Below are 20,241 nucleotides of genomic sequence, written 5' to 3' on the forward strand. Positions count from 1 at the left end.
AAACAAGAGACATATCTGGATTTGTAAAGATAAATCGATATAAAACGATATAAAACAAATACCATTTTGTAGTTGTGTTTATAGAGGATCTTTCGTAAATATTTGACTCACATTTTTTCATTATATTTGATAACTTTGCCAGCGGAACTCTTTTCTGAACAGGTTTGTATTCAGGATACTTTGTATTTTCAATAGTAAAATTGGCGATGTATATTTTAACACTTCTAAATAAACTTTAAATCTGTAAACATCCTATTTTTTCAACATTCCTGAATCAAATATTGTAAAAAAAACTAGCTTTTATCATAATGTTCCAAACAGCTCCTGGATCAGCTGCATCATTTCAAACCGATGCTGTGTGTGTGTGTGTGTGTGTGTGTGTGTCGTCTGGACACGTGTGCGTTTGTTTCAGTCGTGAATAAGAGCCGTGGGAGTCGGGGTGAATGCATGTTAGCCGGTGTTGTTCGCAGTTCCGTCGCCCCAGTGTAGACTCCGTGAATGAGAGTGACATCACTTGGCAACATTGGCGTCGAGTGGGGGATGGAAAACAACGAAGCATCAAGATAGTCCGTTGTTAACCCCGGCTAGCTGGTGTTTTCACAACCCCTTTTTAAAAAACCCGTGCGGTAAATAAACGACGCCCTGATAGCATCCATGTGCCTGTAATTACGAGTGATCGCCCGCTTCCTGTGTGCGTCTGTGTGTTAGTGTGTCACCGGCGCGAGCATCCTTGGCAGTTGTGACGGTGTAGTGGTTGCCACGGGAACCGTTGCAGCAATGAGTGTGTGCATCTTACTAGAGAATGGGGTTAAAATACGAGAGCGTAAGATTCTATCTGTCGTGTCATCGTTGCATTATTTATCGGCGGCAGGAACAATGGAGGGTCACGGCTCTTAACCCGAGCAGATTAAAGGAGTCGATGGATCCGGGATTATAGATGCAACGAATCGGACGTTGGAATTACGTGCGAATGTCGAGACGAAACATTCTTGTGTTTAGTTTAATGATGTCAGTGTTTTTCCGAACATAGAAAGAACCTGAAAGTGAAACTGAAAGTCTTTTGATGTTGGCACTCGCTCCAAGACGCTCTAAAAATAGCACAACCTTCATTTAAACAAAGGTGTGTTCAGAGGATGTTAATATTCTGAAAGTAACATAGATGTATTTGTAGTATTGTCGAGTACTAGACTCTGGTGTTGCAGAATTTACAGACCACAAAGTCTTTTCTGCTCTCATTTGTTTTCAAACTAAAAATATGTCCAACATCAGCTTTAAAAGGAACTGGAGTCACTGTATCCTCTCGTCCTCAGTCATCACTGTGCTCTTACTGGGTTTTATCGTTACTTTAACTGCAGAGCACGTAATGACTGCTGCCATCTAGCGACCGGGAATTCAATTGCAACAAAAAAATTAACCAACGCTGCAAATAATTGCTATGATTTTAAATAAAACATCGTTTCATTTTATTTTGGACACACATTATTGAAATATAAACGATAAAAAAACAAGATATAGATTTGAAAAGCCAAAGAGAAACGAATTTAAAAATATTAGTACATTAGTAAATAAGTAGTCAATTATTGACACAGTGTCATAATATTGCGATGTTTAAGTGGATCAATGTTTTCTTACACCACTATTAAAAACTAGAATATAAGTCCAAACATCAGCGTCCCCAGTCATCACCAGAGTCTCGCAGGATTTAATCGTTCCCTTATACATAGACATAATGACTGTTGCCATCTAGTGGCCGGATGTTTAATAGCAACACAAAACAAATGCTGTCAATATTTGCTTTTATTTTAAACACACTTTATTCGAATTTAAATCATAAAAATAATAAAACATGATTTAAAAGCTAAAAAACATAAAAATAAAATCAATACTTGCAATCTCCAAGTGTATCGCTGTTTTAAAATGTATGTGCTCTTGAAAGTAAACCATACAGTACAGAGAATTTGACGATATTATAGTATAATCAAGACCTGGGCTGTGTTCCAAATCGCACACTTCTGCTCTTACACTTAATATTTTGAGTACACAAGTGCGTCCTGATAAGCAGTGTGCGAAAATGAGCACTCAATTAGTGCACTCAAACAGCCAGATAATCGAGTGTGGATCGATGGACACTTTCTACCCTCAACGTCCTCCATCTTAGTGACGTAGATGAAGCTAAACTGAAGCTAAACTGAAGCTACGACACAACAACAGTAATAACACAATGAAACACAACTTAATAACTTGTTTCTATTGGTAAAAAGTGTTGTCAAGTGTCGGCGATAGAGCTTCAACAGCTGGTTACAATCAGTGTTAAAAAATAATAGAAGAAGAAGCTGTCGAGTTATTTCCTGTTGAAGGGAAGCAGCAGATTTTCATCTCGAAAATTTGCGCACTGGGCAAGTAAGTGCACTGTCTTACAGTGTACTGTAAAGGAGTGCATTTAGAGAGGTGCACGATTTGAGACACAGCACTTATTGTATCTGAAAACATAATTGTTCTTATGTTCTTGTCACACTTCAATCAATTCAGCTCAGCACAGCGCAGACTGGAAAAAAGTTGGAGCTCAAAATCTGATAAAAAAAACATTTAGTGCAGTTAGTTGTTTTATTTCCTGCACAAATGCGCCTGCAGTAGGATCTAAAACTCGCCATGAAAGACAGAGAAGATGGAACTGAGGATAGTGACAGCTTTGGTTTGTTCTGTTCGCTCACTTAAAGATGTCTTTAAGTAAATAAGAAGCGCTTTAGCTGCTCACAGAGAATGTCAACAACTTAAATGTTTGTTTAAGAAAAAAGGTTTTTGTGACCATAAACTATTCATTAGTTTAAAAGAGAAGCTCATATATCGTACCTTCTTTCTCAAGCTTTGCAGTTTATGCAAAACTAGACATGAATAAAGAAAGAATTGAATCAGATTTAATCAGGAATTGAAATTAATCCATAAAAACATCTGTGACCGACAATCTCAACGTATCACATGTGGACGCACATTTGAATAATACTACTACTTCTTCTACTTCTACTACTTCTACTTCTACTACTACATATTCTACTTCTACTACTACTTATGTTACTTAATCTACTTCTACTTCTACTCCTACTAGTACTTCTACTATTAATTGTTCTACTACTCCTTCTTCTACCTTACTACTAATTCTACTACTTCTACTACTTCTACTACTACTTATTTTAGTCCCAGTAGTACTTCTACTATTCATTCTTCTACTACTACTTCTACTACTTATTATACTTCTACTACTTTTTCTACTCCCACAACTACTTCTAGTTCTAATTCTACTACTACTTATTCTATTTCTACTACCAATTCCTCTAATACTACTTCTACTACTTATTCTACTCCCACTACTACTTCTACTACTACTTCTACTACTAATTATTCTACTACTACTTCTACTACTCATTCTACTCCCACAACTACTTCTACTACTACTTCTACTACTAATTCTACTTCTACTAATAATTCTTCTACTTATACTTCTACTACTTCTAATAATTATTTTTCTATTACTTCTACTACTTATTCTACTTCTACTGATATTTCTACTACTCTACTATTAATTATTTTTCTACTACTTCTACTACTTTTTAAGGTGATCTTGTAGTATTTCACTGTTCCTTTAACTGCCTATAAAGGTATCCACTGCTGCCATAAATTAAATCGCAACAGAAAAATGAACAAACGCGTTGAATATCGTAAGTGCTCTTGAATATTGATCTGTATCGGGGAATAAACATTGCAATATTAAAGCGTATCGATATTTAGCTACAAGGCTAATTTCAAATGCATGTAAAATACAACATTTTGTACAAGATAATACTACGTATTTTACAAGTATGGACTCTTGAATTGTTTAAAAAACAACTATGATATGAAAACATATAAATGATAACGTGTAACTACAGTTGATACATAGGAGCTCAATAGAAAGATCTAAAAAATACATTTATTCCAGTCTGGTTACACAAGGTGGTCGTGTCCTTCGGTCCAACAAGTCACGTGACTTCTGTCAGGTTCTAACATCTCCTCGTCTTCCGTCCTCTCGCAGAGACGTCCTCCTCCAACGATGATGTAGACCAGAGCGAGACCACATCCCTTCTCCTCCGTCACGACTGGACTCCGGACGCCACATGAATCTCCTGGTCAGTCGGGCAGAGCGCCATGTCGTCAGCCACGCCCCCCGTGGCCCCGCCCCCTAAGAAGGGAAGGAAGCCGGAGAAATCGGAGGTGATGGCCGAAGCGATCCAGAACACTACTGAGGAGCTGAGAGGAAAACTGATGGACACTCAGATGGAACTGCAGCAGGAGAGGAGCAAGGTCAGCAGATTTGGTTATGTTTAGAATTTATATACTAAATACAAACTAATACAATAATAATGAGTAATAATCATTTGCAATGTTGTAGTATTTGTGTTTAATTGTATGTATAAACTTTAATATAATCATATATTTCAGAATAACAAAATCGACTTTAGTTCAATTTATTTTATTATATTTTATTTATTTTTATTATTTTGTCTTTTAAATCAAAAATATAAAAAATACAGTTAGTGTAAAAAATTCTGCGCTGGTTATAATAAACAAATTCTTCTAATGTGGGATGAAAAAATGTTTTATTTTATCCAATTTGTCCATAAACGGTTGATGGTATGAGTTCAGACCCGTTCATGAGACCATTCTTGTCCGAAACTTTTCCATTATCTCAAGGAAATTAAACACATTTCTACTTTTTTACGTCAGTTTGCCTCTAAATATTAATTTTAATTTAAAAAAAAGCTTGTTTAAGAAGTGAATTTCATGTAAAAAACAAACAAAAGATGTAACAATTAAAAATATGGGTGAAATAAAATCTTGTAATTAAAACAAGATTAAAAATAAATCTTAAAATAGTCTTTTCACTTTCTACTCTCTACTTTTGATTTTTGACTTATTTAGTCAGGAAATCTCATTTCTACACTACTTTATTACAAAATAAAACATCGAAACACTTGAATATATTTTTCTAATATTCCACTTCTACTACTTATCCTACTCCCACTTCTACTTCTATTACTTCTACTTCTACTTCTACTACTAATTCCACTACTACTAATTATTCTACTATTTATCCTACTTCTTCTACTCCAACTACTACTTCTACTACTAATTCTACTGCTTCTACTTCTACTAGTAATTATTCTACTACTTCTACTGCTTATTCTACTCCCACTACTACTTCTACTACTACTTCTACTCATTTTTCTACTACTACTTCTACTAATTCTTCTACTACTACTTCTACTACTACTTCTACTACTACTTCTACTAATTATTATACTACTACTTCTACTACTTCTTCTACTTCCACTACTAGTTCTACTTCTACTACTAACTATTCTACTACTTCTACTACTTATTCTACTCCTAGTACTACTTCTGCATGTTCTCCTGGAAACATGAACCTTCTAGTAAACGTGTCCTCCTCAGGTGTGTAAGCTCCGCGAGCGTCTGCAGGAGCAGCGTCAGGCGCGAGAGCTGGAGACGCACAAACACGCCGTCGCCATCACAGACCTGCGAGCCAAACTCCACGAGGAGAAGCTGCGAGAGATCGCGGCGGCGAGAGAAGCCCTCGCTCGCCAGCACGACGCCGAGCTGAACCGGACCATCAAGATCCGGGACACGGAGGTGCAGCGTCTGCAGGGTCTGGTCAACGCTCTGAGGGACGGAGCCGCAGACAAGCTGAAGAACGCTCTGCTGGCCGAGGCTCGGGAGGAGGCCAGGAGGGCTTTTGATGGAGAGAGACTGAAGCTACAGCAGGAGGTAGAACTTCTATGTCTTCTCACTCCAGTATTATTAACACTTGATTGATCGTCTTCTCATTATGGGTTAGTTTAGTTACACTGTTGAAGTCAAACTCATGTGGGTTTATGGAAGTACACACGTGTCATCAGAGTATTTCGCTTTTCAAATCTTAAATATTTAACTTTTTATTTGAAATTATATTTATATTTTTAGTTGTTTAATTTTCTTTCTAATTAATTGATTTAAATAATGTCTATATTGAGATAAAATTTGTTTTTATTGTATATTTGAGTTCAATAATATGTCTATTAAAAGGTTGACATTTATATAATTAATTTAATAATTGATAAATATTTTTAGTAAATTTAACCTTTTTAAATGTTCTTATTGAAATTTTAGTGTAAGCATTTAATTTAATTTAAATAATGAAATTACATGTATTTAAAGGTTTAATTTGTGTTAATTGAATAACAAATTGTATACAGGTCTGTTTTAAGTTAATTAAAAAAAATGTAATATCTTTAAAATTAAAATTCTTTTACACAGTTAAATATTTTAATTTAAAAAATGTGTGAATTCAATATTTTTCCATTGTCTAACAATTTATATTTAATTTAAGTTTTGTCTATAGATTAAAATATTTGATTTACAAAAAAGAAATTGAGTTACAATATCAAACTATAACAATATAACTGCGTTTGATAAACTATTTCCTCTAATTATAAAATAAATTTTCTCAATTCAATATTTTTTTGTACATTTGTAGCCTTTTAAATTCAATATAAAAATGACAATATACAAAACCAAAGGGGCTTGAATGACGTCATGTGATCGTCTTCTGGGTTCATGATTGGCTGAAAGTTCCATCGAGTAGCTCGGCACTCTATTGGTTTCTATTTTCTATTTTATATTGAAATTAACATGCTACTAGTTAAAGAAATATTACATTTTGGAAATATATAGATACTTATTTTAAAATTGGAAGTAGAATATCAAACTCTATTTAGAGTAGTAAATATAAACAACAATAATAATAATTTATAAAATATGTGACTTCTTATAAAATTCTATCGTTTCAATATGAAAATGTAATTAATATAGAAATAAAATATAATTATTCAATCTAATTTCTAAATACTTAAAAAAAGAATACATTTTAGAAATATATATAGATACATATATTATTATTGGAAGTAAATATCAAACTCTATGTAGAGTAGTAATTATAAACAACAATAATAATACATTGTTTCAATATAAAAATGTAAATAATATAGAAATACAATTTAATTATTCAATCTAATTTCTAAATACTTAGAAAAAATGTTTTAATAATGTAAATAAACATTTAAAAAGTTAAATGTTACTATTAAATACTCTGATGACACTGATATACTTTAATACAAATTGAATTTGTCCCACTGGATGGTTTCGGTCCAAATTAAATGAATATCTTTGTTGCTATGGTGACGTGTAAAGGTGGTTAAGACAAGATAAGGAACAAAGATTATACTCGATACTTAAAGACAGTAAATGTTCTCTTAGTCTTAGCTTCAGTCATTATTGTTGCCTGTAGCTGTGAGTCCCAAACAGGAAGTCACACGGAAAAGCTTTCGGGTCGAGCCATTGTTTTCACATGGATCGTACCAAGAACCTGGATGTTGTTTCGTGTGCAGATCCAGGAGCAGAAGACGGCCAGGAAGCAGGCGGAGGAGGCCATGGCCAACGCTCTCCAGGCCGACAAGGCAAAAGCAGCCGATCTCAGAACGGCCTACCAGCAGCACCAGGACGAGGTCCACCGGATCAAGCGGGACTGCGAGCGAGACATCCGACGACTGGTGAGAGAGCAGTAATGAACCCCGATCCCCGGGACGCGCGTGAGGCGTGAAATAAATTAAAACTCCGAGTCAATAACAATGAATCGGTGCAGAAAGGAGTCTGGAGAGTGCAAAGAGTGCGCGTTAAGTGCACTCGCAGCTCTCGACTAAAAACCCCCTTATTTAATATTTGACACATTCCAGAGGCCGCTTCTCGCTGATGTTCCTCAGGAGTGAGGCATCATGGGTGATCGGCGAACGCGGCCTCATTCCACGTGAGTTACGAGGCGCGTGCGAAGGTGCGAGTCTGGATCAATCCTGACAACTTGATGAGATAAAAGTGAACTATTTACTCCTCGCCACGGTAACGAGTCCGCGGTGAGTTGTTAGCGGGTTCGTTGGAACGATCGCTCGTCGACTCGCGCCAGACTTTAATGAGTGGATTGTTCCTGAGCGAGGGATGAACTTGACTTTAATTAAAGTAACGTCTTCTTCTTCTTCTTCTTCTTCTTGTGTCGAGCGATCGCTGAGTCGTCTTTATCTAAACCAGCGAGATGAGGAGACGAACTTGAACCACGTTCACTGACAGGAAGGAGGCGATAAAAAGGCTGTTAGTCACAGTTTTCCTGTCGTGTTGAGAAGAAAAACAAAACATCAGTAAAAATCTGTTTGTTTCTGTCGTATCTTTTAACTACGTTTTTAGGTTTTATTGCTAATTTTAATGTCTTTAGAGTTTATGATCAAAATGTTGATGGAAGTAGAATTCTGTATAATTTGCCAAAGGTTCTAAAAATACATTATAAAACACATTTAAGTAAGTATATCAGGATATTTAATTGTTGAATTAAACATTTTAAATGTTGAAATTTCTTTTATTGAAATGTTTTTCAAGCATTTCTTTCAATAATTGAATTAAAAATGTCTACATTGAAAGGTTTAATTAGTTTTTGTTTTAACAATAAGAACAGTTATTTTATTGAAATGTTGTTTTTTAAGCTTTATATATATATATTTCTTTTTAATAATTAAAAGTATTTTCTATACTGAAAGGTTTAAATTTTTGGTTTAAATCATTATATTATATATAAATATGAAACACATTTTTTAATTGAAAACTCCAATTACCAATTAAAAATAGTACATTTAGAAATGACTTTTTTGAATTATTGGAATAAGAATATTAAACTTTATATACAATAAATAATTAATTATGAAAATATTTTATCAAGTTCTAAGAAATGCAATAATAATATATGTAAGAATTTTTCTTTTAATGAAAATTAAAAAAAAAATCAATGTTTTAATAAAAAGAAAAATGTAACTTTTAAAATGTACTTTGATACAAACTTTAACTTATCGTCTTTATTTCAAATGGTTCTAAGAAGGCGTTGAACTTTGGTGATGAGAGAAGAATGACCAGGAAGTGTCTCCACAGATGGAGGAGCTGAAGGGCAAGGATCGGGTGGTCGGCGCCCTGGAGAGGGAGCTGGGTCTGCAGGCGGGCTACGCCCAGAAGCTCCAGCTCCAGAAGGAGGCTCTGGACGAGCAGCTGGGCCAGGTACGAGAGGCCGAGAGACACAACCACGGGAGTCCCAAGAGGGAGGCGGTGCCCGGGATCGGAGACAACCCGGACCTGCTGAACAACCTGGTATTTGTTGATCCTTGACTTCCTTTAGATCTGTTCGTCATCTGGACCATCAGTAAAATGTCCGCTCATCCTTTCGCCCGGTCAACCCCCCCCCCTCCCTCCATCAATGTTGCCGCCTGCATGTTCCCTTTTTTAGTTTCATTCCTCCTCTTCCTCCTCCCCTCTTCCATCTGTGCACCAGGAGGTGGAGGAGCGAGACACCAGGAGGTTCCAGCTGAAGATCGCGGAGCTTCACTCGGTCATCAGGAAGCTGGAGGACAGGAACGCCCTGCTGGCGGACGAGAGGAATGAACTGGTGAGGACGGATTTAATAAATAAATAAAAATGATAGTGTATCAGTGCCATCAGAAGATTGTTGAATTTAAATGCTTAAAGTTTCATTAAACCTTTTTTTTATTCAATTGTTTCTATATTAAAAGTTTACATAAAAAAAATAAAAATGTAATTGAATCATTTCAATATTAAAAGGTAACATTTAAAAAAAAAATTTTATTTAATAATTTCTATATTAAAAGGTTACGTTTTTAAAAAATAATTTTATTGAATTATTTCTTTATTAAAAGGTAACATTTAAAAGGAAATTTTACTTCAATAGTTTCTATATTAAAAGGTTACATTTAAAAAAGAATTTAATTGAGTAATATCTATATTAAAAAGTATCATTTAAAAAAGATAATTTAATTGATTAATTTCTATACAAAAAAGTAAAACATGTTAAAGTATTTTTATTGAATAAATTCTATATTAAAAGGTTACATTTAAAAAAAAACATTTTATTGAATATTTTCTATATAAAAAAGTAAAATTAAAAAAAATTATGAATTGATTAATTTCTACATTTTTTTTAAAATAATTTAATTGAATAATTTCTATTAAAAGGTAAGATTAAAAAAAAGAAAATTCATTCAATAATTTCTATTTTAAAAGGTAACATCTAAAAAACAAAATGTAATTCAATAATTTTTCTATTAAATGTGGAAATTTTAGAAAGTGTTATAATTAAATTTATTTTTTACACAGAGTTTAATTTTGTAATACTTATATTACCAAAATATGTTCTTAATTCAATACTTTTTAATTCAACTTTAAAGTGTTAATAAAATAGTTCCACAATTCTTATATTGAATTTAAAAGGCTACAAATACAGAAATATATATCTAGAATATTGGTTTTGTAATTATTGGAATATATAAAATATAATATACAAATCTACATCAAATTGTATACTGAAAACAACAAATACAAATGTCTGTATCCATATAAAGTATTGAATTCATTTATTAAAACAATAATTCAATGCTTAAGAAACTTTCATTAGAAAGAATCAACGTCTAATATTCTGATGGCCCTGAAATAATTACTCCCATTAATTACAAGTGAAACTCTCGATGTTCTACTTCTAGTTGAAAAGAGTGAGGGAGGCGGAGAGTCAGATGAAGCCCATGTTTGAGAAGAACAAACGCTTGTCGAAGAAGAACGACGACCTGCTGCAAACTCTGCAGCGCATGGAGGAGAAACTCAAGAACTTGAGTCGAGACAACGCAGAGATGGTGAGTCACATAATAATAAATATTATTATTATTATTATTTTTACTACTATATATCCCTTTTATCAATGCACCAATTATCATCACCTTTTTAATTATTCAAACTATAATAAATCCTTAAATAAACAAATACATTTGCAGTTTAAAAAAGTAGGACAATCTGCCGAGGTTGGGTCTAAAGTTAGAGGAATGTCAAAGGCATCACATCTGTAGAATAGTAGCTTGTATAAAGTGGGATAATGACAAAAAAAATAAAGAAAATTATATATACTGTATAGATTGGACTTTCCCTTTTCTATGTTCATTACAGCTTACGGTGAGTTTCATTACATTTGATTCAATATCCATTTAAATTGTGTCTCGTATAAAAGTAGTTGCTAAATAACATTTCAAGAAGTGAATAATTATTAATAAAATATATATATATACATATATATAATTTGAAGGAAAAACTACAGAAATATTAAGTTATTCTTGTTCAGTTCATAATAAAAGGTAATAAAAACTGGATAAAGAACATTAAATAAAATATTATATTTACTAATTAATTTGTTCGTTTTATATATGAAAGACTTATAGAAGAAATAAATGAATAAACAGCATCTATTTATTATAAAAACCAGGTGTAAATCATTCTCTGCTGGAATTTAATATCACAACAAGAACATTTCCACATGTTAGCAACATGCTAAAAAGATTAGCAACTCTTACCTTTTGAAAGTGGTTTGAATCACCTCTAGTGACCTCTAGTGGCTGTTAAAGAAAGCTCTAAATTCCTCCCTCCTTCTCCTCCTCCCGTTAGAAAGAAAAAGCCGCCACCTGTCGCCCGCCCTCGCAGCAGGTTCCTCACTCGTCGCACCTGAAGAGACCCACCTCACTCACCGACCTGAGCCACGCCCACGAGGAACAGGAAGTGGAGTTCCTCAAGCTGCAGGTTGCCGAGCAACGCGGCATCATCGACGAACTGATGCAGGTGAGGAGAAGAGTTCAGGTGAGCAGAAGAGTTCAGGTGAGGAGCCGTGACCTGAACTCGACCTGGACGGCTCTGTGGTGCTTTGCCGCCCAGCTAGCTAGTCACTACTGTCAGTCACAACTGTCAATAACTTCAGTATTTACAATATATATATATATATATATATATATATATATATTTACAATTAACCAATAATAGTTCATTTGAAAACACACGATGGATTTCAATTCTAAACACTCAGTGTTTTTGTTTACTTTTTGTTGAGTGTTGACGCATTAATTATATTTTTTCATCAGCCGTAATAAAATACATTATTTTGAAGAATAACTAAACATTTAAAGTTCGGTTATTTTTTGACTAGAAGACAGAAATACAATTATTTTAAATAAAAAATCTGTATATTTATACAAAACCATCATTTTGTTCTAATTCTCGCTGATATATTTTGTAAAAATTCTTTAGATTTTTATTTAATTTAATTATAAACACAACTTTGTTCTCCAACTGGCCTGTTTCGGTGTCTTTTTGGGGAAATAAAAATTCTAAATATGTGTTTAACTGAGTTAAAAGCAAATATACGATAAATATACAAACTTTTTCATAGTTTTAAAGCCATTAATTCTATGATTTATATATTTAAAAGTTGAATTAGTTTTAATGTAATTCAATAAATTGAAAGTTCAAATACATTTTTTGGAATAATTGGAAGGTGTTATTTTTAACAAATTAAATATAATTATTACCAGGACAAATATAAATATACAATTTGAAGAAAAAAATACAGAAATATCACGTTATTCTTGTTCAGATCATAATAAAAACCTTTAAATAAAATATATGTTTTACTTATCAATTTGTTCGTTTTATATATGAACTTTTTCATAGTTTTAAAGCCATTAATTCTATAATTGATATATTTAAAAGTTGAATCAAACACAACTTTGTTCTACAACTGGCCTGGTTTGGTGTCTTTTTGAGGAATTAAAAATTCTAAACATGTGTTAAACTGAGTTAAAAGCGTGTAAAACACACTCGATTCGACCTATAAACCCTCAATGTTTTGCCACGAATCCACTTCTCATCGTAGTTTCCTTTCTTTTAAAGATTCAGAACATGTTGTCATCTTGATCGTGACCTTCACTGCTCACATTCGACGGATCGTGTGGAAGACTTTGATCAAACACAAGGATGCTAACATGGCTAACATCCAGAGCTAGCACTTGATATGCTAACAGCTGCTAGCACTTGATATGCTAACAGCTGCTAGCACTTGATATGCTAACAGCTGCTAGCACTCGATATGCTAACAGCTGTTAGCATTCCATTCTTCTGCGTTTTATCTGCTACACAAAAAATGCTCGCCTCACTATCTTCTGCTAATAACGTTGGTTTTGTTTGTGTCCTGGAGGAACGCGATCGGATCGTGATGGGCAAGAAGACGAGGAGGAAACCACTGAAACTCACCAAGGTAAGCGACTGAAGCAACACGACACGTCTTCTGGTTTTTAATTGGTCTCCAGAGACGAGCGCGGAACGTTCTGTGGTTTTTCTTCGAGAGAATATTTATAAAGCAGAGCGAACGGAAGTTTATCGGTGCTGTCGGAGTATAACGTTGTTGAATGTTACGTTTGAAAGTTTGTTTTTTAAGCATTTAATTCCATAATTTATATTTTTAAAAGTTGAATTAGTTTTAATGGAATTCAATAAATCGAAAGTTGAAATTAATTTTTTGGAATAATCCCAAGGCGTTATTTATATCTTTATATTTTTATATTTATTATCATATATAAATATGCAATTTGAAGGGAAATCTACAGAAATATTAAGTTATTCTTGTTCAGATCATAATAAAAACATTAAATAAAATATAATTTTTACTTATTAATTTGTTCGTTTTATATATGAACTTTTTCATAGTTTTAAAAGCCGTTAATTCTATTATGTATATATTTAAAAGTTGAATTACTTTTAATGGAATTCAATAAATTGTTGAAAGTTTAAATTATTTTTTTGGAATAATTGGAAGGCGTTTTGTTTTTAACAAATAGTTAAATAAAGAAATGTATTTTATATGATTATTACCAGGACAAAAAATCATATATAAATATGCAATTTGAAGGAAAAACTACAGAAATATCAAGTTATTCTTGTTCAGATCATAATAAAAACATTAAATAAAATATATTTTTTACTTATTAATCTGTTTATTTTATACATTAACTTTTTCATAGTTTTAAAGCCATTAATTCTATAATTTATATATTTAAAAGTTGAATTAGTTTTAATGGAATTCAATAAATTGTTGGAAGCTGATATGATTTTTTGGGAATACTTGGAAGGTGTTATTTTTAACACGTAGTTTGCGTTTTAACAATGATTCATAAATGTTTCTAAATTAAATATTTGGTATTCTTTTAAATCCAATATAAAAAATGTCAGTGACACCAGACCAAAACAATAGAGCACCGAGCTACTTGATGAAAAGATTCAGCCAATGATGAGACTCGCAGACGATCACGTGACCACAATCAAAGTAGCTCGGTGCTCTGTTGGTTTGGTCTGGTGTCACTATTAAAACATGTTGAATATAGAAAAAAAAAAGTTTTAATTATTGGAAACAGAATATCAAAATGTATGTGTTACAAAAAAAACTTTAATTTAGAAAATATTCAAATATTTTATTTTAAGAAAATCTTATTCAACCTTTCAATAAAGAAATAATTTAATTAAATTATACATATATATACAGTATATATATATATATTTATACAAAAAAAATCAACCTTTCCATTTACCAGTTGTTGAACTCAATTATTTAAAAATATTTAAAATAAAAAACGTATAGTAAAAATTAAAAAAATATTACGCTTTATAATATCAGTAAAAAAAAAACTGTCAACATCTGAAATGTAGGATTCAAACGTTCTGATCCGCTTGATGAAGAACCTGCTCTGAGGGTTGAAGCTTCACTGAGGCGACAGGTTTCTCTATGATGATGCCCCAGGGGATTCTGGGACGTTGCTAAGAGGTGGAGTCTGTCGTCCGTAGATGTTTGCCTCGGGAAGAAAACAACAGACCAGAGGAGCAGCTTTAGTGATTTTCCACTTTGACTCTTTAATGAAAACATGCTTCCAGCAGCCGCTCAGTGATTCACTACGTCAGCTTTTTTTTTTAAACTAAAGCAACATGACTGAATACTTCCTCCTCATCCTCTACTTCTCGTCCTTCATCTGCCTGTGTGCTCTGGTCTGCCTCTACTTCTCCGGCTGTCAGGAAATGACTTACAAACACGACGGTGAGGTTTTCTGCTCAGACAGGTGGAGGTGGAGCTGGACGTGGCGTCGACTCTCTGTTGAAAAGTTCTCAAACGTTCGTGTTTGTGTCTCCAGAGGCATGTTGTGGAGACGTATTTTGGATTTGACGAGGAGTCCGTGGACTCGGAGACGTCGTCGCTGACCTCCTTCAACACCGACCTCACCGACCGCACGCCGGCGACCCCGGAGGAGGAGTTCGAAGAGGTTCGTGTCGTGGATGAAACGGTGGTTTTCAAAGGTTCTGATTCTCATTTTTTGAAACCACAGACCGTGTCCCGCGAGGAGTCGGAGCTTCGCTTCCGTCAGCTCACCAGGGAATACCAGGCTCTCCAGAGAGCGTACGCACTCCTGCAGGAGCAGACGGGAGGCTGTGTGGACGCTGAGAGGGAGGCCAGGGTTGGTACATCTGCTGGGACTATTAGTCCATCTGGTTTACATCCATATTATATCAACCTTTAAATGATTATTTGATTATTTTCTTACTGAACTAGACTTAGATTTTGTTGTATTTCAAATTACCTGTTTATGTCTAAATAAATGATATATATATATATATATTTAAAATTATAATAATAGTACTATATAGCTTTATAAATATTGTATTTGTATTTATGTCGTTTTTGTATTATTTTTTAAAAATTGTAATTATTTGTTTATGACAATATCATGTTCTAATTCACAAAATACATCTGTTGAGACTATTAGTCCATCTGGTGGTTTAAATCCATATTATATGAACCTTTAAATTAGGATTTTATTATTTCAGTAGATATGTATTTTCTTACTGAACTAGATTTAGATTTTGTTGTATTTCAAACTACCTGTTTATGTCTTAAAAACTACATATATATTTAAAAAATGTATAATAGTACTTTATAGATTTTTGAATATTGTATTTGTATTTATGTAGTTTTTGTATTTTTTTCTGTATTTTTTTAAACAACTATTTGTTTATCACAATATCATGATCTTTTCACAAAATGAAGGACAAATTAAATAAACAAATAACTTAAATCAATTACTATTTTTCTATTTAAGAAAATGTTCAAAGTACAAAAAATATATTACTAATAATAATATTATTAAGATGACTGAAATAAATTAAATAACTTGAATAAGAGCCGAATGGGGGGAAAACAACCGAATCAAAATCTAATTAAATATCTATAGAAAATATCATAAATAATTAAATATAAAATATATAAAAAATCTAATTCAAAAATAATTGAAAAACAATTACATTTTTATATTTATATATATAATAAAACATAATTAAATATATATAAAAAATAAAAAATAGTATTCGAAAAAATTAAACAATATCAAAAATAAAATAGAAAATAATTCAATATATATATATATATATATATATGTATATATATATATATATATGTATATATAAAAAAAAAAGCATTCAAAAATAATTAAATGTATATCAAAAATAATCAAATATAAATAAAAAGTAATCAAATAAAAAATAGTTTTCAAAAATAATTAAATGTATATCAAAAATAATCAAATAAAAAATAAAATATATATCAGAAATAATCAAATAAAAAACATTTTTCAAAAAGAATTAGATGTATATAAAAAGAATCAAATATAAAATAATCAAAAATAAATAAAAAATAATCAAATAAAAAATAGTTTTCAAAAATAATTAAATGTATATCAAAAATAATCAAATAAAAAATAAAATATATATCAGAAATCATCAAATAAATTTTTTTTTCAAAAATAATTAAATGTATATAAAAATAATCAAATATAAAACAATCAAAAATAAATAAAAAATAATCAAATTAAAAATAGTTTTCAAAAATAATTAAATATATATAAAAAATAATCAAATAAAAAATAGTTTTCAAAAAATAATTAAATATATATAAAAAATAATCAAATAAAAAATAATTAAATGTTAAATATAAACATTTTAAATACCTAATTCCAAGTATAACAAGAGTTTCAAACAAGTACTTTTAAAAGATGCTACAGTGACGGTTGTCTGTCCTGCACAGACGCGTGAGCAGCTGCAGACGGACCTGAGCAGCTGTCAGGCGAAGGTTCTGGACCTGGAGAAGGCTCTGGTCGAGCGCGGGCAGGTAACAAACAACAAAGGTGGAGGCGGCAGGTCTCGGCTCTTGTTCTCGCTCGCCGTCCTGCACGTGTTTCTGGCCGCTCTGCTCCTGGGCTGGCGCTACGCCGACCAGCTCTGCCACACCATCATGTGACGTCACTTCCTGCATGCGTGACCTCACGGCGCCTGCATGCTCCGCCTCCTCACTTCCTGTCGGCGGCTTCCTGTCTGTTGACTTTCTCTCTCTCTCTGTGGAACAACTTGTTTTTATTCTCGGGTGAACAAAGTTATTCAGGGAAAGTCAAATATTTGAGTTAAATTTCAATCATTCATTTCTTCTTCTGCAGCTTCTGTGGTTTTGTTCATCTTCTCTCCCTTGTCTGCACCGGGCTGTCAATAAAGTTTTGTGACTCCACACGTGTTGCATGTGTGTTACTTGTGCATGTGTTCGCACGTCTTTGCTTCTTCCTTAAAGTGTTGGTGTTGCGTCTAAAAGTCAGTGTCGCGACAGGACTCCAAGTGGGTGGAAGAGAAACAGTACTTGCTCAGGACCAACCAGGAACTGCACGAGAAGGTAAAACAAGATCATGTTTGTTTGTTTTTTGTCCAAAATATACATATTTTTCATGTAGTAAGAGCAGGATTTGAAATTGTAAAATTGAAACTTATCGAAAGATATAAAATGTGGTAAATGTAATTTTTCTTTGAAATCAAAATTGAAATGTAAAAGAAAAAGTTTTCTGATTTTACCCTCTTTTTTTAAATTGTGAAATTGATTTTTATTAAAAGATACATTTTAAGGCTTAAATTTAAATACTTTTTAATATGACCCTGGTAAATCTATTCTAATTTAAACAAATATATAAAAAATATACACTGTATACACTGTATATATATATATATATATGTATGTGTGTGTGTGTGTGTATATATATATATATATATATATATATATATATATATCAAGACGTTCCTGCCATTATTTTCATTATGAAATGTGATTTAATCAAAAAATGTATTTTATGGTTTAAAATTAAATAAATGTAAAAAACACCCCCAACTTCCAATATTTATATATATATATATATATATTTTTTTTAAATAGAATAAGTATTAGACTATATAGATGAACTTTATTAGCAAGAAAATGTACTGTGGTCGTTTAAAATAAAAAAAATTAAGTTCAGATATAATTACACAATGATAAAAAGACAGGGATGTCAGAAAAGGTAATCACGTAATATATATATTGAATACTGTGTATGCATTTATATATATATATATATATCAAGACGCTTCTGCCTTTTTTCATTATGAAATGTGATTTAATCAAAAAATGTATTTTATGGTTTAAAATTAAATAAATGTAAAAAACACTACCTATATATGTATATATATATGAATATGAATATAAATATATATTTGTATACACACTATTTTAAGTTAATACGATAATACAATGTAATTCAAACATTTTGAAAGACAATGAACAATGAAAGAAAAATAGACCATTTAGAAAAGCAATGAAAGAGTAAAATAAATATTTATTTCATAGATATACAGTAAGTAAGTACTAGAGCAGGGGTTTTATAATAATTAATATAATAAATATAATTATTATTCTTCAATGGGCCACATTAAATTATGTTGTTAGGGGCCGTCAAGCAAAAAGAGAGATGAAAAAATCCCTAAAAAAAAAAGTACATTCGTCATTAAGCCATGATTATTGAGCTAAATAAGATGCATTTTATTCTTGTATATATGAGGTTTTTTTCAAAACATTTCTTCAACTAATTTATAAAAAATGTTTTGAGGGATAAATATATACTCCAAAAAATACACACAAAAATAAAACAAGTATGTGGAAAATGTAAATGAATAATAAATACAAAATACATTTGTAAATGCATTAGAAACATTTATACATGACAATACTTTGACATTACGAGGGCCACATAAATACAGTCAAATGGCAGCACCTTGCACAGGTCTGTACTCGAGCCTCCAATAAGTTTCAAATTCATCTGATCTTCTTGATGTTGTGCACGTTCAGACCAAAAGGGGGCGGCAGAGGGTTCCTAAACACCTTATTAGTGGCAAAAAAACGCGATAAATTTCCCCTCAGGAATGAATGGAACGAGGTAAAAGAAAAGTCACAAATCTGCAACTTTCTTCAAACATGTCCTGCTCTGGCAAACGTAGAAACAACATCCAAACTTTAAAATGTAGACAAAAGTCCAAATTATCAACGTTTGACTCTTTTCTAGCTTTTTATAGTTTTTCCGTCACCTGGGTTAAGAGCACAGCAAAACACTCTCACGATTCACTGGCGGGGAATTGTGTAGTCTGTTTCTGTTGTACTAAGTCCTGCTTTTATTGTCTGAAAATAAATACATGTATTTGGTATTTAAGAATCTATATCTCATTTTAGCTACAGTTGTGGCCCCAGGATGGAGCTAATGGTTCACCTGTGCTTGCTAATGCTAATGCTAATGCACCTGTGTGTGCAGGTGTGTTCGCTGCAGCAGGTGGAGCTGCGGCTCCAGGCTGAGGTCCAGGACGCCCGAGACCAGAACGAGCTCCTGGAGTTTCGAGTGCTTGAACTGGAAGTAAGAGACTGCAGTACCTTCAAAGTGTCGCCAGGAGGCGACAACCAGCACAGTCTAAACTCCAGACGCAGGACCTACATTCAGTGACACAATGACTCGCTTGTTTCCTCCAGAAAAGTTCCCTGATAATTTTTCCACGTTTTTTGTTTTTGCATGGCAGCTCATTACCCTGCACTGTACTGGAATGTTTTGTTTTGTTCGAACCTGTTTTTAATAAATGACCAAATGTATTTATGTTCCACGTGCACTTTCACATTTTGTCTTTTTTTTTAATTCCATTGTCGCATGTGTTCATCAAGTTCCCTTGAAATGTTTATTTTGTGACGTATTTTTTACCACGAAATCATCCGAGAAACTCGTTTATTACTTCAATAGTTTAATAGTTTGTACTGATAAAAGTACTAGACAGTTTCTAGAGCCTTCAACATGCAAAATGTCTCAAGAAAATACATTTAAG

The 20,241-nt window shown here is 32.5% G+C and overlaps 1 protein-coding gene across 3 annotated transcripts in view; it reads left to right on the forward strand.

Moving 5' to 3' along the window:
• The window catches only part of jakmip1 (janus kinase and microtubule interacting protein 1), a 40,346-nt gene that overhangs the window by 9,250 nt on the left and 10,855 nt on the right, over window positions 1-20,241 (forward strand). For 2 of the 3 annotated variants that reach the window (XM_087799717.1, XM_087799718.1), the window contains exons 2-14: window positions 4,067-4,335; window positions 5,485-5,817; window positions 7,476-7,637; window positions 9,052-9,264; window positions 9,401-9,559; window positions 10,668-10,814; window positions 11,614-11,784; window positions 13,193-13,252; window positions 15,174-15,302; window positions 15,366-15,494; window positions 17,117-17,200; window positions 17,687-17,749; window positions 19,686-19,784. In XM_087799717.1, the coding sequence (XP_087655843.1) occupies window positions 4,180-4,335; window positions 5,485-5,817; window positions 7,476-7,637; window positions 9,052-9,264; window positions 9,401-9,559; window positions 10,668-10,814; window positions 11,614-11,784; window positions 13,193-13,252; window positions 15,174-15,302; window positions 15,366-15,494; window positions 17,117-17,200; window positions 17,687-17,749; window positions 19,686-19,784 (1,905 nt within the window). In that variant the 5' untranslated portion in view covers window positions 4,067-4,179. The remainder of the gene's footprint in view (window positions 1-4,066; window positions 4,336-5,484; window positions 5,818-7,475; window positions 7,638-9,051; window positions 9,265-9,400; window positions 9,560-10,667; window positions 10,815-11,613; window positions 11,785-13,192; window positions 13,253-15,173; window positions 15,303-15,365; window positions 15,495-17,116; window positions 17,201-17,686; window positions 17,750-19,685; window positions 19,785-20,241) is intronic. The other variant, XM_087799719.1, reaches the window with a different exon arrangement.

This window comes from Callionymus lyra, chromosome 9 (assembly GCF_982586985.1).
Source record: "Callionymus lyra chromosome 9, fCalLyr1.hap1.1, whole genome shotgun sequence".
NCBI lineage: Eukaryota > Metazoa > Chordata > Actinopteri > Syngnathiformes > Callionymidae > Callionymus > Callionymus lyra.